Below are 27050 nucleotides of genomic sequence, written 5' to 3' on the forward strand. Positions count from 1 at the left end.
GCTACCTGGCCTGTTTCTGACACAGAAGGTATATCTGACCCTGGTCTGGAGCAGACTGCTAACCTTGCTCATGAAGAAGAGCATTAAGTAAAATATTTCTCTTGCCATGCTGCATTTTCAGAAGTTGTTTCGCTCTTTATATATGAAATGCCTCACTAATGCTGAAGTGTAGGAAGAATACATGCATTCGATATAGATTTAATGTTCTGATTCCCTAGTCTGAACTTGCACAAAACATGCCGCTTTTCTAGCTGTACTAAGTCTTTATTTCAAACAGTTTTAGCGGGTGGAATGTTTGTAAACAGTCCAGTTGGGAGCCACAGCCAAGGCCCTTCCTGTGTCCTGCCTGAGCCCAGTTTGGCTGTGGCTTGATTTGAATATCAGATATTTTCCTATTGGCATCCAAGATATGTTTTCGGTACCTTTAGTCACGTGCTGATTCTGACATGTTCATCTATTTATTTATCTTCTTCAAAGACAGAAGGTGCATATTGGAACAATTAATTCTTTCTCAGTTCTTAAAATGAACCTTCTCAGAAGAGAGGGCAAGCATTACCTAAAAGTTTTAGGACAATTAAGCCTTTCCCTTTATTCTTTCCTACCTGAAAGAATGTTACATTTTGTAACTTGCATACTTCAGAACACTTGGGCTCCCTCATCTCTAAGAAAAAAGAAAATCTATCAGTCATATTTCATAAAGGCTCTTTGGAAGAATTTAGTTGTCTTTCTCTCACTACGTTAATATTAGTGGTTTCGTGGACACCACTGTCCCCGTTACAGTGACGTAATTTATTTGGCCCAACCCAGTGATAGCATATAGATTTTGAAATTCAGAAGTGCTCAGGCTGGAACAGTTGGCTTAGGCCACAGTGTGTTTAAACTATATATTTAATAATATCCAGTGGTTTTGTTTAAAAATAGAAAAACACTTTGACACAGACATTTTGCAGATCAAATTATTTTGTTTCAGGCCAAGATGACTCAACTGCCAGAGGCTGAAAAGGAAAAGATAGCTGAGCAAGTGGCTGACTTCAAAAAAGTCAAGAGTAAGCTTGATGCAGAGATTGAAATATGGGACGATACCAGCAATGACATCATTGTTTTGGCCAAGAGGATGTGTGTGATTATGATGGAGATGACTGACTTCACAAGGTAATTATGCAAAAAAAGGGTCTTCAATATTTATAAATGTTGGGAGGCCATTTCCTGCCATGGCAGGAAATACTGAGGTTTTTAATGCCAGGTGGCAGCATCTTTACAAAGTTGGTTGGCTAAGCTAATATAGTTAGCTTTAACACACTAGCTAGTAGTACTGAAATGTTGGGAAGCAGGTTTGATGTTTTAAACTATGCTTGTCCTTAACGTATGTTTTTTCTTTGTCCTCTTGTATTCATTTGGTTGGTTGGGGTTTTTGCACATTTTCAGCACTTTATTTCTGCTCGTACTGAAAGGGAGAAAGTCAAAAACAACCCCACAAACTTGATCTTGAGGTCTAGCTCTGTCTCATCTGTTGGTCTTTCTACTTGTACCATACCACGCTGTCAAGCATAAAACATACTGTACAGAGCATGTGTCTAGCAGTACACGTTCAGACTCATGCATATTTTATATCACGTTACTTGCTGCTGCTTTCATCAGAACTGTATCATGCTGCTATATGTAGTTTTAAAGAATTAAGTTTTCTATAGCAGATAGCTTTCAAAACTGGTATTTCTCTCTGCTGCCACTATATGTTCTATGATACTTGCATACAGGAAATGCTCTTAAGTTCAGGAGCTTTTTCTGCCATGCACTGAATAAATGTTCAGTAAATTTCATCAAATTAATTGTACTAAAGGGAGATACTGGTGTTTGGGTTTGTTTCCCATTTCGTCACTAATAAAGTAGTTGCTGATAGATAAGCGAAGCCCTAAGACACAACTACTCTTGCAAGACACTTCATGTCCATAAACTAAATCCTTTCATGCAAGATACAAAGAAAAATCTAAGTATTTTGGATAAATTCTTCAGGCGTGCAAATTAAACAGAGTTGCATAGAGCTGAACCAGCTAACACAGCTGGAGTCTGGCTTAGGCCTGTTCTGGGGAAGACAGTAGTTGTGTTTTATCATGCTAGCACTTTCCAAACTCACCTTCATGTGAGAGAGATTTAAAGACCTGTATGTTGAACTCTGCAATACTTTTATCCTTTTTAAGAGTATATGATTTGTATTGAGATCTTTGAAAAAGAACATACTGTGCCATAAAATCAGTGTTTACAATTAAAGTCACCTCCTTCACCAAAATTCTTTAAATTAGTAGCTTTAGATTACTCAGGATTAACAAGGGCAATTCATAGTCTTAGTTACGCATCTGTGACTCTCAGTTGAACACAGCATAATCTGCAGTTTTGAGTCAAAGAGCAGATCTTTCTTGTCCGGTGTGGCTGGTATCAAAAGAGTCCACAGAGAACTCTGAAATTACTCCATTAAAATAATAAAATCATAGAATACCAGATTGGAGGGGACCTCAAGGATCATCTGCTCGAACTTCTTTTGGCAAAGGCACAGTCTAGACAAGATGGCCCAGCGCCCTGCCCAGCTGAATCTTAAAAGTGTCCGATGTTGGGGAATCCACCACTCCTTGGGGAGATTATTCCAATGGCTGCTTGTTCTCACTGTGAAAAATTTTCCTCTTGTATCCAATCAGAATCTCCCCAGGATTAACTTGTACCCATTACCCCTCATCTTTTCCATATAACTCCTTGTAAAAAGGGAGTCTCCATCTTCTTTGTAAGCACCCTTTAAGTACTGGAACATGGTGATAAGGTCTCCCCTAAGCCTTCTTTACTAAAGGCTGAACAAACCCAATTCTCTCAGCCTTTCCACATACGGTAGTCTTCCCAATCCTTTGATCATCTTTGTGGCCCTTCTCTGGACCCTCTCCAGCCTGTCCACATCTTTTTTGCATAGCGGGGACCAAAACTTAACACAGTATTCCAAGTATGGCCTGACATGTGCTGAGTAGAGTGGGATAATGACTTCTTTATCTCTGCTGGGGATGCCCTTGTTGATGCAGCCCAGCGTCCTGTTGGTTTTCTTTGCCCCAGCAGCATGATGTTAATTCATATTGAGCTGCTTGTCCACCAGAACCCCCAGGTCCCTTTCTACAGAGCTGCGTGCCAGTCAGGTGGATCTCAGCCTGTGCTGAACTCCTGGATTATGTTTTCCCAGGTGCAAGACCTTACACTTCTCCTTGTTGAACTTCATTAGGTTCTTGTTAGCCCATTCTTCCAGCCCATCCAGGTCTTCCGCAGGGTGATGTTGTCCCTAAATAAGGGTTCTTCACCTGGTGTGTGAAAGCCAATCAACGAACCAAGTCAGGTATTTGCTTTTATTTCAGTTCTGCAGAATTGGGTGCCAGGCATTTAACAACAGCCAGCGCACGCACAATCGCAATTGCCTAATATTTATAACAATAAAATACAGCTAATTAGTTAATAATGATTCATTCACCACTCCAAACTATACATACACATCTAAACTCATGTTTAAAAAATTTGGGAGGTTACCTGATTGGCATGCTCATTTTTCACGAAGGGGTGTGTATTTTAGCATTATAATTACTCAGAGTTAGTTTAGGATACGCTTGTGGCTCAACTTCAGTCTAGAAGTTATATATTTTATCATCTTATGTCTAAGTCAGCAGCTGCAAAAGAACACAGAAGACGCATTGTTTTGTTTCAAATCCTGTTCAAGGTTAGGTTCTTTCCTTGGTGTCTTAACCATGTCCCAGCCAAAACTTCTTGATAAACTTTTAACCTTGTTCTTTCGACATCAGTGGTTCTGTCTTCTGAAATGTCTGCTTCCCCACTTAGTTTGGTATCATCAGCGAGCTTCCTCAGGGTGCACTTGATCCCACCATCCAGATCACTTAGTAAGATATTAAACAGCGCTGAGCCCAATATGGATTCCTGGGGGACCCCACTTGTGACAGGTTGCTGGTTTGAGAAGGAGCTATTTACCACCACCCTCTGGGTGCAGCCTGTCAGCCAGTTCCCCACCCACTGCACAGACTACTTGTATGGACTGTGACACGTCAATTTCTCTTGGAGGAGGCTGTGGAGAACCGTTATCAAAAGCCTTGGAGAAATCCAGGTAGGCAATGTCCACTTCTCGCCCCACATGAACTGAACAGGTTACTTTGTCATAGAAGGTGACCAATTTTGTCACACATGATTTTTGCCCTTGGGGAATCTGTACTGTCTTTTCCCAATAACGTGCTTCATTTGACTTGTGATAGCCCCCAGGAGGATTTGTTGCATAACTTTCTCTGGGACTGAAGTAAGACTGATGGGTCTATAACTTACTTCTTGGATCCTCCTTTAAGCCCTTCTTGTAGATGGGGGTGACATCTTCCAGTCTTCTGGGACGTCCCCTGATCTCCACAACTTCTGAAAGATTATGGAGAGCGGCCTTGCAACAGCAGCAGCCAGCTCTCTTAACCCCCTGGGGTGGATAACATCAGGGCCCATCGATTTGTAGGGGTCAAGCTCCTGTAATAGTTCACGTACCAACTCTTCCTTCACTGATGGTGGGTCTGTGTTTGCATCAACCTGGATTGCTCTTCCAAGGCCTGGGGCCCAACAGTGCCGGTAAAGACAGAGGTGAGAAAGTGTTGAGAACCTCTGCCTTCTCAGCGTTGTTGGTGATGACGTGCGGAAAGTAGACTCCACAACTTAGAAAGTTGTAAAGCAGGTATGTTTCATTCAGCGCTGGGCAGCATGGAGGGTCGCCCCACCACAATCATGTGGGCCTAATGCAGCGGCTTTCTCAAATATATATATTGTTTGATTTACATAATCATGAGATTTCACAATACACCTATACATATACATGACCTGTCCCTGCTTCGTATTAAAATTAGCTCTAAGAAATCATTTTCATAAACTCCTCCCTACTGCGCTTGCACAGTGCCTCCTGGTGGTGGTCGTTGAGGGTCGTGAGGATGAAGGCTGATGATTCCTCTTCATCACCGCAAGTAACCTTTTGTCTTTGCGCAGACTCAGTTCTTCTCTGGTCTTTGTCCAGACTGCAGGGTTGGTTTCAACTGCTTTTCGAGACATGTTCTTGTCCGTTATCAGGAGCTGTCCTTGACAATGTTACAAGACTCCTTTCTTCATCTAGTTCTCAGTAGCATTTACGCGTGGGTTTCATCAGGCCTGCCTTTTAAGTTATTTGACTACTAGTATCCCTGACTCAGCGACTAATTCACCTCTCCTGTTTAACAGCGAGCCAGTATTTTCCTTCTAATAACTTACTTGAAGGTAAAATTAAAATTTATTGGGAAGAGAGAGTGGAAATCCTAGTCTTTACTTCAGAGTATGGTGGGGAACTACATTATTGGAAGATGGATTTTGATTATTCTCTTCCAAATCTTAGGAAATGTATTAATTGTTTTTCTTCATAGATGTTTAGATTGTAATTTGAGATATGCAAGTATATACAAGTATATACTCCTGTATTATGTGTTTGATGCTTAAGATGTAGTTTCTTGGGGGTAGGACTATCCTACCAAGTCTTTTACTCAGTTTCTAGGACTGTTAGTAACAGAAACTGAGGTCACCCTATAATACTGTATATACAATAATGGTTTTACAAGAACCTTTTGTATCTTACGTAACTTTACCTCACATCTTTAGAAAGCTGGTTTTGAATAAGTCCATCAGTAATATGTTTTGTTTCTTCTTTAATGATGCCAGATAAAGTTTTGTAAAATGAAGGTCTGCCTCTATCTAAACAACAGGTGAACTCTAGTCCTCTTATCGTTGCTGTGCCAAAGGTGGCAGTTAAGTGCTGAGGAACACAGCTGGCTTTCTCACTTCCTTGTCCATGAAAATCTGGGGATGAATAGTGCAGAGACGACAGCAGGCACCGGCTCACCTCAGGGTTAGATCTCTCTAGTCGGTAATTCCAAGTTCTTGGATATGGAAGAAATAAAAGATTCTGACATTTTGTATTTGTTAACATTAGAAGCTACTCAGGCAAATAGTGAATTTCTATATTTGAGTCACTTGTTACCTAAGCTGATTTCTGTTTTCCTTCAAATGTATTACTTCACATTGCTTTTTATGAGTGCTTTCCAAAGCTTTAGTTTTTCAAGGTCTTCTTGGCATCTTAGTGTGTTTGCGTGTGTGTATTATCCTGAACATTTATGCAACAGTTACATACTCAACTAAACCCAAGTTAACGTTGGTATCAAAGCAACTCATTGTTCAGTCAGAAGGTAATGGGAATAACGGTGGCATAAACTATAGGTGTGTATACCTCAGATCATTAACAAAAATACTTCAGGATGACTTCAGTGAAGGCCAGTGATAGTCAGTGATTGCTCAGCAGGTTAGGACTGGTGTAAAGAGTAACCATCTGAAGTAGCTTCTTATGGCTTAGCTTCCTAATTTGATGATAGAGGCAGATGCCACTGTGGTTTTTTTGAGTCTTGGCAGAAGGGATCTGCAGAACCTCATTTGAAACAGTTCTTATCCTACTGAACATTCATGAGCATGTCCTCTGCAGATATACACTAGGCTGGGCTACTTTTATGTAACACGTATTTTTCCAGCTTTCTTTTAAACTTTGTATGTGGTGTACGACATAAGCTTACTAAAACTTGATGATGAACCTTGCTGCGGTGAACCATCCTATAAATCATTGTCGTAGAAAACTTATACTTGAGAGATGGAAAACTAATTGAGCAAGAGCAGAAATCTATTGTTAGAAGTTTGTAGCAGCTAGCAGCAGCTGCTAATCGGTCGTATGAAGATGACAGTCAGGCCTGTTTATGCAAAACTGGTTATATTAATTACTGGAATCTCTTGAAAAATTCTGTAAGAATACTGTCACATTTGCAGTAGTAAGCTCTGGCCCTATCAGCCAGAGGTGGAGGCAGTGGATAACAGATATTTGCTCTGCTGAAAGTGTGGTCCCCTATTCCCGTTGGGCTCCACCTGACTTGTTGCTTGTTGGGGGAATAACATAGGAAGTTCCTGCCAATTTTATTCTGTCTGTTCGCTGAAGGTTGTTGCAGCTAGAAATGAGAGAGTTTGGTAGAGGTTTCTTTCCTGAATTTTACTTTGCTGAAAATGAACTGGATCGAAGTTTTAGTTTCTTTAGGGGGGCTACAGTGAATAAGGCAAAAAGAACAAGGAACATGAAGTTGTTCCTATAGTGTCACGGCTTCAACAGTAAAAGCATTCAGCGGAGCTGGGAAACAGACAAGGTATCAGTGTGTCTGCTGATGTTTTCTGTCTGTCTTCTGCCTGTACCTGCAGCCCCATTTCTGTCTTTCTCATGAAATACCATCTTGGCTTGGCTCTGCTCAACCTGTTCCATGGTTGACCAGAAGCCTGTACTACTTCCTCTGTCCTTATGCAGGAATGAGCAAAGCCTGGGAGACGATTCCCTTGTGCCTGTCACTTACCATTCTCCTTTGAATATGCAGGAGAGGTCCCTTGTCACTTCTCTGTTCATAGATGTTAGGCATTCTCAGAGCACCTTAAGGGGTCAGGATCTATCTGAAATGCATGTCTGCATCTCCTTTGAATGCCTGCCGTGCAGAACTATACAGAATAGGGTTTGTTTGGTTTTCTGATACCTTAGGGATCCTGTCAAGATAGCAGACCATCTGGTTTCTTTGGCTAGAGGGGGCTTTTAAACTTACTTTTCACCTTCCAGAGTATTAGGCTATAAATTACTGGGAATTGTGGGAGATACCTTAACAGCATCCTGTGGCTACTTCCCTGTGCAGAAGAGTGTTTGCTTGGCTAGCGTTTAGGGGTTCCAGTTGCTGTTCCAAAAGCAGCATATGTATTTGTCTGTAAAATACTCATTGTATAGTTTGGGGACAGGAAGATGAATCGAATAGAATATTAGGTTCCTCCTTCCCACAGAGCTATCATTTCTGTAGTCCTCATACACGGCCTACCCTGTAGCTTAGCAATTATGACATTTCTTAGTGAGAGGTGGCAATAGACATGGATTTATATTTCCACGCACTGATGTCAGACTTGACCCAAATTCTGCCACCATCGTGCGCGTTGATCGGTTATGTTATGGAGAGGGGAAAGCAGGATTTCAGTGCTTGGTTCAGTTTTTGAAAGACTTCTGTTTCCTGGGTGAGGATGAGATACAAGGATTGCTTTGTCCATAGTTTCTCCTAATGGCCATCTTGGATGACTTCATGATAAATATTTTGTTTTGTGTAGAATTATTTAACTCTCATTTACAGGGCATCCTGCTGTCTAACAGTGCAGTGTGTCTAATATGATGGTTACTGAAGATTTATGTAAGTGCTGTAATATTCAATTAGTTGCACTTAAGTCCCTTTGTAGTCTTAGGTGTCTGACATCTGAAATGCTGTAGATGTACAAGAATTGTTACTGACTTGAAAACTCAGAACAAAACTGAAGGCTCCTGGTTTTAGTTGATTTTGGTTTTGAGCATCAACTTTTCCAGCAGCAACAGATCTGTCCTGCAGGAATATACTATTTTAAAGAAATAGCTTCTGTCTCAGCCAATTTTCTTCCTTTAAATTAAGCTTTTAAGTGAATATAATTCCTGGAAAGAGTCTATATAAACACAGAACAGTCAATTTAACTCATTGCTTAGACTTCACTATATGTGACGTTGTTTCATTCTGTTGGTGGGTGGTATCTAAAGAAAAGATTAGAACAGAACTGGTATCTGAACAGGCAGACTTCTAGGGAAGTAAGAGGAGGCTGGTTTGGATTTGGGACAAAGGATCTATCTGGGAAGCAGAAACTGTGCACTGTGTTTTAGTGAACCATTTAGTTCACTCCAAACAAAAGAGAACTTACAAAGATTTGACATTAAAGAAAACAGTTTCATGGAACAAGGAACTCTGAAGCACTTATAAACAACTACATTAGGGTACAAACAGTATATATGACTCAGAGTTGTCTTAAAAAAGGCCGGCTACAATTTTTTAAGCAATTAATTCACAGCTCTCCTCTGACTTTTAGAGTTACTGTTTTTCAAAGCTGTATTTTACAGAAGCTGAACATGTAGCTAATAAACAGGCTTGGATACATCATTGATTCAGTGTTCCAAATGCACTCATTTTTCTTCTTAATAAGAAATACTTTTTTTCCCAAGCTTTCTAACCATTTTCAAATTACGTTATTGGTAAGGAACCTTGCAGGGCTTTTGAAATAAATACTTATTGATATGTTTATCTCAAATACAGGCGTGAATTGTCTTTTTAAACACATGAAGAACTATGGACAAAATTATGCCAAAGACAGTGTTGGGTTAGAGAGATAGACATACACACACCACGTGTGTGTGTATGCATTCTCCTTGGGAAGCAACACTGCTATGCAGTAGTTTCTATTCTCCACCGGTGTTTTGGAATGTACAACAGGCAGAATTACCAGTAAAAGGAATGGAAGGGTGAAAGAATAGGGATTTTGGTATGTAGAAAACATATACGTGTGCTTATATAATTTGAAATATTTTTTCTTACTTGTGTCCTGTCACATTACATTTTCCCAGTGCAAAAGCATGAATATTCACTGCTTGAAAATGTCATAGTTTAAAAAGAAGTTAGAGCTTTTAATTTTCTGGGAAAAGTGTATTTAATCACATGGGTCAATAACACATCAGTGTTCTCTACTTTTGCTGTGTCCTCTGTAGAGGTGAACAGCAGGAAATTGCCCCATCTGCTATAATAGTTTTAATAATATTCTGGTGAAAATATTCTAATTACTTTGCTGGTTGGCTAAAAATGCATGAGAAATTGTGGGTCCGTCCCCCCCCAGCTTTGTATGTAAATGGAACAGGATATTTTTTTCCATTGCCACAGCAGATTTATAATTAAGAGTGTATTTACCAATAAACAGACTTTATTTGTAAACAGACAGAAATTCGCTTTTGCTTATATAAAGGAATGTGTATCTAATTCAAGCAGTGCTTAGGATCGTAACACTGCAATTTTTAATTCATATTGAGAAAGTAGCAAAAAAAGGGTCAATGTTTTCAACAGAAAGGGAAGTCTGTCATGGACTTGCAGAGAATAGTTTTAGTGGGCAGCCTTACTGTTGGAGTCTCGTTCACCAAGGAAGTTCCTTCATAGTAACAGAGAACTGCAGAATACATTCACTGCAAATTTTTCACAGCACTTTGCTGATAGGAAGGATACTCCCAGGTCCTCAGATGAGATTTGGATGTACACGGCAGAGCTCTCTGCCATATCTGAGGTGATTTTTAAAGCTAGGCCAGGGAGAGAGCAGCTCTAGTAACTGGCTTCTGCTAGGCTGTTCCACAGCGTGTCCTAATGGCATGCAGTCCGTGGATTCGGAATTCACCGTGCCTGGTTGAAGTCTCTACGACAATCCCTTTCAGTTTTCTGTGGTATAAACACTAAATGAGACTCACTGGGCTTTTACCCCCTTTAAAAGTGCATCTCTCAGCAAACTGTTCAGAAAATGTCTCATATTTGCTCTTGGTGCTTGACATTTGTTTCTAAAATGGCATCAATATGAGAGCTAATATTAGAAAAATAGCAAAAGTAGCAAAACAAATTAACAAGACTTAGAAAAATAAATCTAGCAGTCATGCCCCCAAAACTGCCCCCCTTTATAGTAAGCCTAAATATAATTCTGCTTATACCTTTAGTACTTCCAAGGACTGCAGCTTAGCCTAAAATTTTCTCTGTGTAGTACTCATGGCCCAGTCTGGCAAGTCTCATCACCTGATAACAGCCATAGTCTTTAGCTTTAATTTGTCTGCTCTTCCTGGTCTTCTAGTCTTTGCTTGGGAAAGTAAGAGGGGGGAATCTAAAAAGAAGATGGGAAGTCAAGATGGCGGTTGTGTAGCTATTGGGATTTGAAGACACAAAAAGATGATAATTGAAGAGGGGAGAAGAGGGATTCTATTCCTATTCAGGTTTATCCATGAAGCGCCTCCCCACAACTCACTATTTGATTTACCTTTCTTGGTGTCTCTTTCCATTTCAGAGTTATCTTCTGAAATGCTATGGAGCTTTTTCATTGCACCCTAAAATCCACTGGCTTCCTTGCCTTTTCTGGCCCCTCCTAGCCCTCAGCTTTCTGTCAGTTCCATGCAGCTCCTCTCACCCAGCTGGAAATCACTCACATATCCCAGCTCTCCTACTCAAGTCTTCTCCCTGCTCGCCAACCCACTCTGTCACTACCGCAAAAATAATGGTGCCTTTATTACTAAAAATCCTGAACAGAATAAGTGCTGTTACATTTACAGTTCAACTTCAAATACGTATAAAATTTCCCATTTCCCTCCCCTCATTGCTCATATCAGAGAATTCATAGGTCAGCATTATTTCATTAAACAGTCTAGGATGCTTTTGAGAGTCCATAGCTACTCAATATTTGCATCATAAGTTACGTAGGAGAACAAACAATGTTTACTTTAAAATGTTTTTCTTTATTTTAAATTTAAATTATTTAAATTTTTATGATTTAAATTTTTTCACTTTAAAGTTAAAAAGTATTTCATCAAAAATCACCCAAAGATTGAATGTTGGAAATGTTTTGTCAACAGTGATGTTGTCCAGCTGAGCCATCAGAGAAGACAGAATTATTTTGGCCCAAATTACTTTGGGCAAAGTACATGAACCCTCCTTAGGGTTCTATCATAAGAGCAGCTTTTACTAGAGTGAATTATATAAAGATGTTCTTTAAGATAAATTTATTTCTAAAGCAAGTACAATTTAGTTGTGTGTGCATATTTGCATGTGTTTTATCATACATAGTTTGATAAACAGAACCACCAGGATTTACTTGTTACAACATTTTAGGTTAAGCAGGCAGATTTTACTGGTAAAACGAGCAGCAGAATTGAATGAGCTACAGTAGTATAAATGTTACTTCAGATTTTGCAGTACTTGCAGGATACCGACTGTCCTGCCAGAACTATATGTAGCAGCCTCAGGCAGTTGTTACCCTCAAGTAGAAACATGGTCTCTCAAATTCGTGATGAATTGTTGAGATGTGTCAGGTTAAATCATACCATGTAATGTGGAGTCAGGTGATATTGCTTGTTCTTCCTGGATGACACAGAGCTGCTAAAGTGCAACTTTCACTGATATGTGAGAATTCTGAAGGCAAAACCCGTGTATCTGTTTTTGTGCCCATCTCAAAAGATTTTGACTGAGCCTGAATTTCATGCATGATACTGCTGTGTCTTTATTAATGATATTTACATAGAATGTGATAGTTCATGAGATACGTCGATGTTATTTTACCGCTTCTATAGTAAAAATAGTTTCAGCTGATTCCTAAAGACATATACCAGAAAGCATTACCATTACTCTGGTGGCCTCAGTATAATTCTAAAAGGTAAGTGTTAAATATTCATCCTCTGATAGTAAAATTTCTAAAAGAAAAAAAAAAAAAGACATACAAGTATATTAGTTATTTTATACAACCATATATTTCAGAGCGTTAATCACCTTGTGGAATGAAGTCTTAGAACCAAAAGAGAAATGTTTCAAGCAAGATTGCCTGCAAGTTAAGAAGCGGAGTGTTTTTTTTTCCTGTAGTATGCAATATTAGTACTATTATCAATAGTAGTATAAATAATAACACTATTATTAAACAGACATGGTAAATCATGGATGCATAGTCTGTTTTAGGTATTTTTGTTAAGAATTACAAAGTCAGAATTTACTTTTGGACTGTGACACAAAGAGGTTCTAAATGGATAAACAGTATGCAGCTAAAGAGGAGGTTAGGTGGGAAGAGTAACATACAATGTTAAGAAGCTTGCTGTTTTGTACATTAGCAAAGCATGTTAAATACTTGTAAACCAATACAGTGAGCAGCTAATGGCCAAAATAATGAGCATAACATCACTTTCTTTCCTCTGCAACATTACTGTGACAAAATACAGCTAAACCTTGTATATCTACCTTCAGTAAACAATTTTTTTGCTCTTACTCACAATTGGACTAGAGATACTAAAGGGAATGGATAAACTAAAGCTCCATGCCAGCATCAAAATAGGAAGAAAGTTGATATATACGCATACTTCTATGCATTGGCTTTGTTTTGAATCTGCGTTTTTGCAGCCTCCTGTTTCTTTTGCATCATCTTTGTAATTCTCTTAATCACAACCTTTTTATACACTTTTATTCTCACCTGTGCTGCATCCAGCAAACCACCTGCCTTTACTGTCAAAACCCTTAAGCACACTACTTTACTCATCTCTTACTCAGTGCTGCTTCTGTCTCCAGTCAACTCATAACATTCACAATACCACCCTATTCCTTTAACACTTACTAGGTTTCTTTTTTAAACGGGTCCTTTCAGGGCTGTACTGTGGAAGCTCGTTATTGTTCTTCACATCACAGAAACACTCCAGGTTGAGAAATGGACACTGGCAGGCATGTTAGCTTGCTGGGATCACTTGCTATCCGGTAGCCCAGTCTCATGTCATTGCTTACCATTTTGTTCCTTCCAGCTCATAAAAGAAATGAAGTTAGAAGGGACCTTTGGAGGTCATCTAGTCCAGCCTCTTCAAAGCAGACTAATTTCTGCATTAGATAAACTTGCTCAGGGGCTTGTCCAGTAAAGCTTTGAAAATTCCTAAGATTGGAGATTCCAGCATGTCCAACCTCTCTGGACAACCCTTAAGTATTTCACCACACAGTAAAGAATTTTTCCATCTTCATCTAACAGGAATTTTTTAGCTGCAGTTTGTATCCCAGGTACCTTATTTTTACTGTGCATCTCTGAGGAAAAAGTCTACGTCCTCTATGTCATCTCCTTCAGGTCGTGCAATTGCTTATGTCTTCTCTTCAAGCTATTATACTTCCAGTTCTGGAAAGGAAAATGCTGATTTGAAGTTACGATTTCAGAGTAAGGCTTTAACGGAAGGGATTGGTTTGGGGTAAGCTAATTTCACAAAGTTTTTTTAGGAACTGTTCAGCTACTGAATCACTGTTGGATGAGTGTGAGCTGATGTTTTCTCCCCTGTATGGGGAGAAGGATAGACTCTTAACTCCCTGAAATTGTTCACTGAGAGCACAGTCATACAGGGAAAACAAATTCCTCAGCAAAACGTCAGGACAGAGGGATGTTTTGTTACTGTCTTTTCCTGCTCTCGGTGACATAACTACATTGTGGATAACTTTCTACACTATAAGCATGTTTAATTTTTTCCACTGTTTTTCTAATTGCCTCTTTCCTTGGAAGTATGAGGCATTCATAGTTTGATCTTCTGTTTAACAACTGTTTTTTTAAAGAGACTGTCTTTGTGTTTGTGCAACTTTCATTTCTTTGGATCAAAACTGAAAGTGAACATAATGCCTTTTTATTATCAAGCTTAACAGTTAAACTTAAGCTTTTGATAGAAAAGTGGCAAAAAAATATTTTAGCTTGACATTTGACCTTCCTAATTTTAACTTTTATATTGCCAATGCTTGCAAACCATTTTTAATTCTTACTTTTCCTGCAAGGAAGCCAGGTATTAATACAAGTAGCAGGGCTGAGAAATGGAGCCTTTTTCATGTAGATGCGGAGTTCTTTAAAAAGAATGTTTTAATTCATTGGAAACGAACAGTCCTTTGCCAGCTGGAATAGGAAATAACTTTAATATTATATATACAGGCGGACATTCAGATAACATTCTCCCACAAGGAGAATTCTACTAGTCATCTGATTAAAAGTCTGTGTAAAACTCCTAAACTTAAAAATTCTAGTGATGGTTTGCTTTTGTGATGTTTTTAGTTGACTTACTGCTGGATTTTACAAAGCCATTTCTGAATCATTTCTTTCATGCTGTAGAATGCCTTGTAGTCATGGAAGCTGTGAAGATTAATTCCTCTGATTAGAGCAATTACATGCTCCACATCCTAATAGAAATTTATAAATTTAAGACCAAGAAAATGTGTTACATCTGAAACAGTGAGCCTCTTAATTCTACAGTTTCTGTGGAAATCCTATGTACTAACATGTTATAGTCATATATAGGTAAACAAGTTGCATACATAGGACAAAACAATATACTAATAGGAACACAAATATTTTTAGACCCTCCTGTCTCAGTATCTCAAAGTATAACTAGTATTTCCTTGAAAAAAATGGATCCCCAAGAAAGCATGTAAGTAATAGTTGTTGCTACTGCACTATTTTTCCTGTACTCCTCTGCAAGATTCCAGTGAATTCCTTGCGTTTTTAGCAATCTTACAAGTAGTCTAACAGTTATTTCAGGGTACCTAGTACTTCTTGGTACCAGTACTACAACACTTAGTGTAAAAGTTGAGGCAAAGAAGTGAAGGGATAGAGACAGGTTTGTTGGTTGGGCAAGGAGGTTAGTCAGGAACTAGTGTCTGTAGCCAAAGACAACTTAATAAAATGGGGACATAGTCAAGTAACACAAAATTGTGAATAAGACAGATAAACTGATCTGTCTACCCATCAGGTAGTCCATCCAGGACTAGAAGCAAATAAACTGCAAAGTCACAGCATACATTACAGCAAATGCAACTTGTCATTAAAATAGGATTGTATCTCTTGTGCCAGAGAGGAGCCACCTTTTGCCTGTCATCTTTAGGGACAAAGTGAGTTCAGGACTCCCAGGTATAAACTCCTGCCAACAGAGATGTAAGGAGAGTAAAGGAAGATGGGGGTTCAGGCAGTAATTTAACAGTTTCCAGGCCAGTTTTCCTGGGCAGCTGGGAAGCCTGTGGCAGGGCAGTCTCCTTTGGGTGTGACAGACCAAGGAAAAGCTGTACCTGTATGAGCAGCGTTAGGCCCAGTATTAAAGCCAGATGCAGTGCCACCTCACAGCAGTTGCGGTTGAGATCTGTAGACATTCATCACTTAGCAGAGATGGGCAGAGGTGATGACAGCTCCCTAGCAAGGGGAAGCAGAGCATGCCAGATGTAATAGCTCAGTTGCAGGCTTCTGCAGGGTCAGCCAGCACCACCGCTCTGACTGGGGCTGCTCAGTTTCTATCTTCTTCCTTGTCCTCAAGGCAGCAGGAGTGAGATCCTGAGGTTGCAGGCCAGTGTCAGGGAGTAGCAAGGGCCAGCTGCTCCCTAAGGGATGCAAGCCAGGTTCTAAGGGTAATCCCAGTGCGGACAGAACTTGCACTGAGCACAGCTCAATCCAACAGCAACTAGACGTAGCAAGGAGCACAGGGTGCTGGTAACAAGATCCATCAGCAGTCCCAGGCAAGGTCAGCAGTGAAACAGCTGTGTGGTCCATCCAGAAGGAAGAAGGAGAAGGAGCCGAAGCCAATCTCCAGCATGTGCATGAAGGGTCTGTCCAGGAGATAAGGTACTGGCAATTTAGGTCCAAAATCCATCCAGAGGGTAGGGCTGGAGACAGGCATAGCTGTGGTTCAGATCAGGGCTTGGGGGGATGCAGGCCAGAGCTTAAATGGAGCTCTTGGGCCAATAGGCAGAGGCCATAGGAGGAGGCCTCAGGTGAGACTGGTCAGGACCATTTAGGCCCATTGGCGCACTCAGGCCCATGGCAGCTCCAGCAGAGGAGAGCTGTTTCTCCTTTGTCCATTTTCTCGTTCTATTCTGATAGCTCAGGCCCACCCAGATGGGGAAGCCAAGAACAAAATATCCAAAGTGGATATGAGGTCATAATCAGTGGCATACTACAATTTGCTGTTTTTATGATAATGTTCAGGGAAGTGACAGTTTTCGTAGCATTCTCCAGTTGGCATGTCATTGAGCCTGCCTTTTGAACTTTAACGGCTTGATGCAAGACTTGTTTTTCTGTTTGTTTTGCTCAAGCTGTTGATGGGTAAGAACGCCCAGCAATGTCTGCTAGAGAAATAAGGAAGTAGTCATTAAAAAGGCAAGGCGCCTCTCCTTGCTTTTTCCTCTTTAAAATGTTGGCCTATTTTTATGAAATTATTTGCTATATTTTGTACATGCTGTATATTTTTTGCTATAACACCATATGTTCAGGTTCCTCCTAAATTAATTAGCAGAAATCAGAAGCTCAAACCTTTGGAGGGTTTCCAAGAAATAAAGACTGGAAACTTTTGCAATTATCAGCCCCTTCATTGGAAGTGTAGGCACATCAGTGAATTAATTATGACCAGAAATTTCACATAAAATATTAGTTACTTTTTTTCCCTGTGAATTTAATGCTGATTCAACTAAAAGTTTTGCTTACTTCTACAAGAGATCAATCACATTCAGAATATGACGTACACATGTGTTTCTCTTGACTATGTATTGTCCAAGGGTGAATAAAACAGGTTTATGGCAGTTAACTGCACTGCTGACCTGGTTGGTGTTTGTGGAATGTAAGACTGGAGTTTTAATTGTCAAGACAGAGTTTGTGAACTTGGTAATACAGATAGTACCCAGTGTGGATACATAAAAATGAGTAGTAATGGTTAAAAGAAATAAGGCAAATAGTAATTTCAGATAGTGAAATAGAAAGGAAACAGATCATTGGAATGCTGTTTTGTAAAGTGAAAGGGAGTGCTTTTGATGCTGTGTAGGCTCTGCAGTGCTGGTCACCGGAATTGGCAGATACTCTTCGGAGGTTTGCCTGTGATTACCAGGATGAGATGAATGTAGTAAAATGGTGTCATTTTCTGGGCTGCTGCTCTGATCTCAGTGAGGAGGCAAGTGGGCCGCCTGGAGAAAGGGGAGTGAGGAAGGCTTGTAGTCAGGGACTTCTCTGCCATCTTTTCCCCTCTTCTTTACCCTTAGAAGCAACACTATCAACTTTGAATTTAAAGGCTTCTCTATCAGAATGTAAAACATGAAAAAATTTGGAGGCCATAAGTCACATTTCTAAAGCAAAGAGATTTTGTAATGTTTTTATAAGAATCAGTTACTTTAAGCAAATAATCTTCTTGTACATTCACGTGTACAGTAAGTCATAAGCATTGGAGAAAAATTAGGCTTTGGCCCTTCGTGTTCTGGACATATCCCATATCCTTTAACATGTAGATGAGGTCAAGGCACAGCACACCCTAAAAGGCAGGTTTTATTGCAGTACCCAGCCATATCCAAATCAGCTAGAGGATCTCCCAGATTGCCTGCCTGGCTTTGGTCATTTGGAGTACATTATAGGGTGGGGACAGGAAGTGTGGTTAGAATTTTCTTTTCAGTATATGACTTCCTAAAGGATTATTTTACTGTTATTTTCCCCTCTTCCCTAAACTGGGTTATAGACCAGTTGTTTCACTTGCTATAGTCACCCTCCTCTGTGCAGATGAAGCCATGGTTATTTCAGAGAGATAAGGCTTTCATCTTTATAAAATCATTTCCCCTGTATTCTTTCTCCCCCGCAGTTCACCCTCCCAAATGTCTGACTTACCTCTGTCTGAGTGATAAATTCACAGGAAATCATTCCAGTTGAACCATTTGTTTCTTCACGGCCAAGAGTCAAGCTAGGATGGAGTTGCCATCTGATAAAATATAAGTGTTCTCAGAAGCTGCAGGGCTACAGCCTTACTATATTTTCTATATAATTCCTTTTATTTAATATCCTTTTAGTTTCGTTTTCTTTTTTTGAATATACATACTTCTGAGAAAAAGTATTCAGAAATGCTCACCTTGGGAGCATGGTGAACAACAGAATCAGTGCTGAACTGCTGTGTTTTCTGCTAAAAATATGGCTGGAGTCTGTTCCAACCTTTTTTAACGAAACCAGGTCCTTTCAGGTCAGGGTTCACATAGCCTGCCGAGGGTTTTCACACTTTTTTCTTCAACATTATACAGCATTTTTTAACACACATTTTTTCTTCAGTGCGTTTGGCAGCTGCTGTTTTGGTATCCTTGGGGATTAAAACTGTCTTCCTCCTTAAAATGGCACTTGTAGTGGCAGTCAGCTTCTCATAGTATGCCTCGGACCTGATGTAATGCTACTGTTGATAAAGGTTAGTGAATAGTTTTGCCTTTCTGTCCTACTATATTCTTGACACCTTTGAGATATAATACTGTAGGGCAGAAAGAAGTATGGCCATACCAAGCCTCTGGCCGGAACTCCTGATTTCCATGACACCAGCTGAGAGCAGATTTCAGCTTTCTTAGCATAAAGGTGGCATTTCCCTTGTCATGGCATGTGTTCGGTGTAGAGATGTACCTCTGTTTTGCTGGAAAGAACGTCAGATGATTCTTTGATGGACTAAGCTTGTACTGGCTTGTAGTGCTAGGTCTTCGGTAAGCCATGTGGCCACCAGTCACTGTTACTGCAGTGAGGCAGCACATTCACGCAAATACAGTAAGACCTCCTCAGAGCATGATGGTGCCTCCCGACACCAGATCTTGTTTTCATCAGCCAAGTTGAAGTACAAGCAGAGTAGGTGCCCTTCTGTCTGCCACAGACCGTGTGGTTAGGGGAGTTACTGCTGCTTCAAGGCTGATTTGCAGAATGACCACAGCCAGTTGACCACTCGGAGGTATCTGGGGATGTGGAGGGTGTGTGACCTTAGGGTGGGTAAACATGATAAGGATATTTGAGAATATCCACATCACACAAATGCACCATTAATGCAGTATACACCCAACAGCAGTAATACTGTTATTTCTTTACTGAAAGATCCATCACGGCTGTTAGCTGAGCTGGTAGAAGATGGCAAAAGGTAGAAATGTAGGGGCAGAGTACAGAATACAGAAATCTGTATCATAGATAGCAAACATAAGATTTTCTTTCATGGTATTTTCCCATACCTGTCTCAATCCTGAACTGTTACGGTCGTCTGAGAGCTATTCTTATTGTCAGCAAGTAGTGGATCAAGTAATTCCACTAGCTCTGGGTGCTCTGTGGTGGCAGAGGGAAGGAGTGACACTGTTCTATATACCCTGGGTGGGTGGGAGTTAATGGAAGGAGTCTCAGAGTTCAGCAGGGTATCTTCATTTCTTGGTAAACTTATTGAAAAGCTATTGTTTAAAGATGTCTGCTGTAGTCATACTTGTTTCACAGACCACTGAGATCATCCCTACGTATGCACCTCTATTATTCCCCTAAAAGAAATAGCTGACGTTGTCATTGAGATTGTCTTTAGATTTATGGAAAGGCCATGTGTTATCAACATACTGAGAAGCAAATAAACAAAATACAACCAGATCTGTAAAGGAGGAGGAGAGGGGGGTTGTGAGCACACTTTGTCCCATGTGCCTACCCCCAGGAATGCACGGCATTCTGGAGATAGCGTGCTTCTGATTAGTGCTGTGTCAGAGAAAGAGGAAGCAGTGGAGTGTAGTTTCTGCTATTCACCATTCAGGTCAGCTTCCCACTTCCACCTGAATGACTCAATCGCTAGTTCTCTTCCTATACTTAGGTGGCTCTTTCTCTCTTTCCATAGAGCTGAAGGTAAAATGTATGAGCTAGGACTAAAATTAAGAAAGTATATGAGCATTTACACTAACAACTTTGATTTATATTTAGTAGCAGTGGTTTATTTTTGGAGTTCCTTTCATTGGTTTAAACATCCTCTTTTTCCTGTTGGCTGAATCATCTGTGCTTAGCAGCATATTCTTCAGTGAGTAATGAATGTATGGGGCTGTGGTAATTGCTAGGCGTATTGTAATACTCTGCTCTTAAATAACATTTTTTTTGCTAAATAGTTATAAACAGATCATAGTTCCCAGTTAATTTAGCACTTCAAGGTTTCTGTACTGGAATATGCACGATTCCATTTCTCTCTCTTGAATGTCTTCATTAATGCTGTCTGGTCTCTGTCTATATTGCTTTTCAAGTGGGCCTGTCAGACATAGCAGATGAGGATAACATGAATATTCTAAAAGTGATTTCCTTAAAGAGTTCTCAGTGCTTATACGGGAAGGCATGAGCTGCAGGCACCAGATGCTGGATATTTGTTGCTAGCAACTGTGAGAGCTCAGTGCTGCGTTCACCAAGGGGTTTGCTGTTATGATGTGGGTAACACGGGATATGGCAGGAGAAAGTTGCTGCCAAAGAAGTCACTGCAGTTCGAAGGGGTATTGCAAGTGTTCGCTCAGTATTTCCTCTGATTTTCCTCTTGTGCCTAAAATGCGTTGTTTGCTTTTCTAAATATTCAGCAGCAGCTATAAATGTGTACGTCATACCCAAATTAATCATTCCAGCTTATCTGTGTTAGGAATGTTCTTGTTTTTCATGTGTGGGGTTTTTTTTTGCAGCTTTCCTTTACACAAGCCATCATTTTCCTTTTGGGACTCGCAGTTCAATCTAGATAAATAAGGGAGTCAGTGAGTTACTTGGAGAATCTTACATTTCTTTAAACCTTTTTTATCTGACTGTGGGATTTGTTTGGATTTTTTTCTCAAAGGACACTTTCAGAGTAGTCCACCGAATTCTTTCCAAGAGCAGTTCTTGTCTACAATATGGCAGGCCCTGAGGCCTCGCCATAATCATAAACCGCTCTCAGCGCACCTCATGTGATGTCTGGCTGGTGTTTAAAGAACAGCCAGTTGTTGGGACTGCGAGTGCACATCACCTCCTTGCTCTCCCATGTTCCCAGGTGAGAACCGCTCAGATGAGATCTCACCTTGGCTTCTGACAATAGGCAAAGCAAACAGAAGGTGGGTGGAAGGAAGAATTATTATGGAAATGTTGTTGGGGGAAGTCCCCTCTAATCACAATCACAATGCCATTCTCCTGTACATCTTTGCTGCAGTGTGGGGCCTCCATCTTGTGTTCCCTTTTCAGAGTCAAGCTGTGCAGTGTTTGACCAAGTGAGTATTGCTAGCACTTGAACAAAATTGGGAAGAGTTGTTTTTCCAACCAATCCTAAAGCAAACCATGCTAAAACGCTGTACAGCCTCATAATTCCACTCATGCCGTGAGAGGACCATTATAAATGTCAAGATAAATATATAAATAAACATGGCTGTTGAGTGGGTTGCTTAACTGTGATAAAAGTGGCTTTTCTCATCAGTAAAGCAGGGTTATTAATATAGAAAGAGGAGTTCTCATGGTCTGGGACAGGACACAAGCCTTAGAGCAGAAGCACTCAGGATTTTGTCAGGATTGCAGTGAACAAGCAGCTGTCTCTACTGCATTGCCTGCCAAGGCAGTAGCTTATTCTAGAAGTTGTCTTCAAATATAAGTCCTGTAGACTGAGGAAACAAGCTGCAGCTATAGTTTTAGGCGTTAGAATAAAGTATGGTTTAATTCTGATGAAAAAATGGACAAAGCAGTGTTTTCATTTAGGCCTATCATGTTCCTTTTGGGGCGTGTTTTATTCAACTCAAATACTCTCAGATGATACTTTCCCCTTTCAGTCCTAGGAAATTTCAACTACTGTAATATAATTTAAAAGTCACATTGACCAGAGAGCCTGTGCCAAACATCTTTTCCAATGCTTGTATCTTGACATAGCACAATGACAGTGACACTTCATGATGGCAAGTAACTTGCCCAATTGAATTCTGTTAATTGTGTTGAATATAACTTTCTGCAGAAACTGTGTGCCCATTAAGAAAGGTTGTTAAGAAAACCTTTGAAGTACGTAATTAATACAACCAGGAATGGCCTTGTCTTGCTGAGGTTGCACCAGGCAGTTCAAAACAGTAAGGAATGATCTATGTACGACCCAATTTCTGGCTCTAGTTTGCAGTCTCTGCAGCCAAGCATTTCAGCAGGTGAGTTTTTGCATCACTGTGGGGAAGGAGATCCCTTCCTCACCCCCAGCATTCTGCAGCACGAATGATGAATGCTCTCTTTTGCCAGTCAGTAGCAAATTCCTTATTCTTAAGCCAAGGCAGGGTAAAGTGAGCTAAGCAGCTTTGTACAACACTGTAAGCAGACATAACTGTCTGCCAGAGCGTATGCATACTAGCAAACAGCACCCATGTTAAATAGTTTTTCCCACGTCTTTGCTCTTTTTTTTTTTTCTTTTTTTCTTTTTTGGCATCAGTCTAGCCAGTGACCATGTTCTCTCATACAATCTCTTCTCTTACCACTGTGTGGCTCCATGAGAGCTTTCTTACTGATGTTTGATGAGCAGAAGAGGAATTAAGACCTTCCATGTTTTAACTGCTCTTTTTTAGACTCACATAGTCAGTGTTAACAACTCACAACATTATTAGGAATTTTTCTATGTATATTACTTCCTATCTTGGCACTTGAGATATGTTATTGTAGGTGAAACTTAACCTCTGGCATTTTTGAAGTAAGGTTCATGGCTGTTGAGCTAATCCTGAAAATGTGACCCCTGAAGGCTTGGAAAACAGAAAGTAAATACAAAGAACCTCAGATTTATTATTTCAAGTCTCATGGTATTTATTCCAGTTCTGTGATATTTTCGAGTCTGACTCTTGATATTTGAATGCTTGAGGCTGACAATACAAAGGTTTCATGCACGGACTCTCTGTGTTACACTGTGTTTACCTAAGTAGTTAAGAGCGTTGAAAGCTCACCATGAAAAATGTGGGAGATTTGGGAGGATGGGAACATCATGCCCCTTTTCCATTGTTGCTGTAGAGTTGTTCATAACTCTGAGTTGTCAACAGTATAAATGAGAATTTGTTTACTTACTTTTTTCTCAAAGCATGAACATGGCAAGTATCAATTTGATAAAGAAAGTACAAATAAAATACTCTGTCTCTAAAACTGTTTTTTTTTTTTTTATTGTGCAAAGTATATATTTTTAATCTAAAATTCTGAAATCAGTTTCTTCTTTGTTTAGCATTTTAAAGCCAGGTGCTTTTTCAGTAGGAGTTGAGTAAGTAGTGTAGTCATGAAGACTACCTGGGACTGAAATAGCTTCTTCTCATCATGCCCTTTAGGCAATTGTAATAATGGGAAGTAGAAGTAGAAAACATATTTACTGTTTTTACTCAAAAACCCCCAAACACAATAAACCCCAAACACCCAACCCTTGACATGCAACAAATAGGATGATACTAGGTGGTGTTCTAGCTGTGAAGAGTTGCATCTGAAGGATTGTGGTCATATTTGATGTCCAAGGCAACACTTTCAAGAACTTTTGTTGCCTTTTAGTCCGATTCTGTGCCACGTGAAACAGGAGCTTGTCAGTGAGCTAGACAGTGTTTAGTAGAAAATAAACGGGGCTAAAGTAATATCAGAAAAATCAAGGTAATTCAAAAATTCAAGCCCAACAAGTCCAGCTTGTTCATCTTCTGTGAACTTACTTGTAATAAAGTAAACTTTATCTGTACCTTCTTAAGGGCTTAGAAATTAAGAGAAGAGTTGGTAAGAGAGTATGTCCACAGTAAAGGTGAGTACAAATGATTAGTGGACATCAGTAGTTAATGGCTAGGATATTAGAAAAGGGTACTATGATCTTTAATTTAATAAAACATTATTTCCACAGTTTGAGGAATCTTAAAACACTGATGTTTAGCTGTAACCGAGCATTTCAATAATTAACTGAATTGTCTAACCAATTAACTCTAAATGACAGCATTTCAAATAAGTGCATCATCTGTAGTATTCTGGCAGGAAGATGTGAGATTTTCTACTCTGAGATTTTGAAGTTGAACAAAAAAAAGAAATTTGAAAATCAGTATCCTGTTAAGATGTGGGGAAATTTACTCCTTTCCTCTGGACATAAGAACCAAACTGTGAGGAAAAAACAGGTTGCAGGTGTGAAAATTTTACGGTGGGCTAATGCGTGGGGAAGTGGTATTTACGATCTATACATTCCTGAAGATAACTGAAAGAAGTAGTGTCCAGCTGAGTCACCTGTTTCATGGTCACCAGTCTTACCATAGAACATACTCTTTTAAGAGAACTCTCATATCAAAACACATTTCTATTAATTTTAGCTGGTTTTCATACTAGTTATCATATTAAAGGAAATGTCTTCAAGTCTTTCATACAACATACCTATTATAAACACATCTTAAGTATTGCTATGATAGAATAGTATGTTGTTTTTGAAATAAAACTGCGATTTAATGGTGCTTTTTAGAGGCCATAGAGGTAAAGAAGTAATTCGTTGGAAATATTTTGATAATTGGTTCAACATATAATCAGAAACTTGTGTGGTATTTAGATGATGGATTACTGAGCCATTAGCAATCTAGCAATATGATTAGATACCCATATTAATAAACATCTGTCACAATGGCATAGCAGATGTGCTAGGTGCATATGTAACATAAAATGTAAATTTTTGATGAGTACGTTCTTATTTTTTACTACAAAATGTTTTAATTACATTATCTATCATGCCATTTGTTTTAATTTTGCAACACTGGAAGTGCTTTTTAAAAAAAAGAAACAAATCTGTGGGGATGGTTTTCTGATAAATTCTAAAAGTATGACTTTGCTAATTGAATGAACTAATTTTGAAAAGCGAATTTTATTGTCTTCCATTACTGACCTACAGCCCATCATTACGGGTTTGTTGCAGCATTTTGGTTCTGATAATCTTGATTTTGATACTTCTGTAGGCTCAATAGCATCTTTAATTCCAGTTGCTGTTGAATTTATAATGCATGGTATGTAGAGTATACAACTTCATGACTCCCTTTTCTAAATGTCAGATGTCACAATTAGGCAAAAATTGCCATTGTTTTCTGAAGACGAAACTTGAAAACTTGATGAGTACATTTGTAAGATATAGTACTTCAAATACCAGAAAACTGACTCCCTAATTAAAAAAATCTCTTTCATTCCCATGTTCTCTGTCTTAAACTTCATTCAACTTTAAATCCATTTATCATATTTGTAAGGTCTTTGATCATTGTGACTTTTTTCTTTGCGAAATACTAGATGAGCACTCTGAAAGACAATTTTGCAGTATTTTTATATAACATTAGTGAAATACATCTTTTTGAGCAAAAATTTTAGCAGGTTACTGGTAGCCCAGGTGAGTTTCTGAATCAGACTTTGGTATTAATTTGTATATTTCTGGGGATTTTTCAGAGGACTGATTCCTTTGTTGTGACATACTGGGTAGTTAAAATTATAATAGTACCACTTAGAGGTCTTGTTCTTTCAAGTAGCTTTAAAAGCTCTTAATGATAGCTTGTGGGCAGAAGTGTTGAAAAATATGTTTATTAATAGAACATGTTAACACCAGAAGTAGGAATGCACATGTAAACTGAAAATGGCATGACTGGTCATTAGCAAGATGATGTTAAGTGTAGTAAAGGCATTCTGAAAGATTCATGTTGGAATCAACATTTCAGTGGAATGATAAACCCTTCAGTAAAGAATATTGCAGTAGGACGTATTGGCAAGAAAGAGGTAAAATGATTGTGCTGTGAATCATCTTAAAGAATATGAAACACGTTAGAGGGAAGGTGAAAAAGATTTGCAGAGCATAAATGTGTAGAGTAAAATAATGCCATAAGACGGACCTGGTGGTAGCACGGCCTCCTTTCTAGCCCATGACATTACTGCTGTTAATCAGTTCTGCTAGTTCTCCCAATTTTCTTTTGTGTCTAGCAATTCGTGTTTCTTTTTCTTTTTCCCTAAAGTACCTGCTTCTGAAGACCTGTGGGTAGATGAGCCTCTCAGGGCTCGACTTCACACGTGAAGAGAGTTTTTGTTCTTCCAACCATCATCTCTCCCCTCTATTCTTGGCAGCGGTGTCCATAGTGACTACAGTCATGGCATTGAGCTGCAGTGCAAGCAGGTCTTCTGTTGCTACAGCCCGCCAGGGTAGTGACAGTGGGCAGAACAGCGTGGTAAAGAGTGGCTACTTCTCATAGCTGTCCATGCTGAGGGTGCCCTTGTTTTGAGTTGGACAGAGCCTTAACCTTTATTTAAAGGTAAAATGATTTGGGCTTTCATGATTAGAGATTAAAAGCTTGAAGGCATGACCAGTACAGCCTTGAGCTTTAGAAATAAAACAAGCTCAAAATAATCTGTGGCATACTTTTTTTGCCAGCCTTGTGATTTTTGAGATCTGGATGAGGTTTTTTAATTACTATGATTGAAAATACAGTCAAGGAGAATGAGAAAAGTTGAGATAAGAAGGGCTCAGAATTAAAACTGTATGTCGTTGATATAGCTCTTAGCTTAATTGTGTTAAAAGACCTCTCGGCAGCTGTGTTCACATCTGCGTGGACTGCACAGTGAGGTTCTGTGGCTTTCTTTTCTATCTTTAGGTA

The 27050-nt window shown here is 39.5% G+C and overlaps 1 protein-coding gene across 1 annotated transcript in view; it reads left to right on the forward strand.

Annotated features, from left to right (window-relative positions):
* The window catches only part of CTNNA3 (catenin (cadherin-associated protein), alpha 3), a 518658-nt gene that overhangs the window by 452791 nt on the left and 38817 nt on the right, over positions 1-27050 (forward strand). Inside the window, exon 15 of the mRNA XM_009894002.1 lies at positions 971-1152. Coding sequence (XP_009892304.1) covers positions 971-1152 — 182 coding nt within the window. The remainder of the gene's footprint in view (positions 1-970; positions 1153-27050) is intronic.

The sequence above is a fragment of the Charadrius vociferus genome, unplaced genomic scaffold (genome assembly GCF_000708025.1).
Source record: "Charadrius vociferus isolate BGI_N301 unplaced genomic scaffold, ASM70802v2 scaffold611, whole genome shotgun sequence".
NCBI classification, from domain to species: Eukaryota; Metazoa; Chordata; class Aves; order Charadriiformes; family Charadriidae; genus Charadrius; species Charadrius vociferus.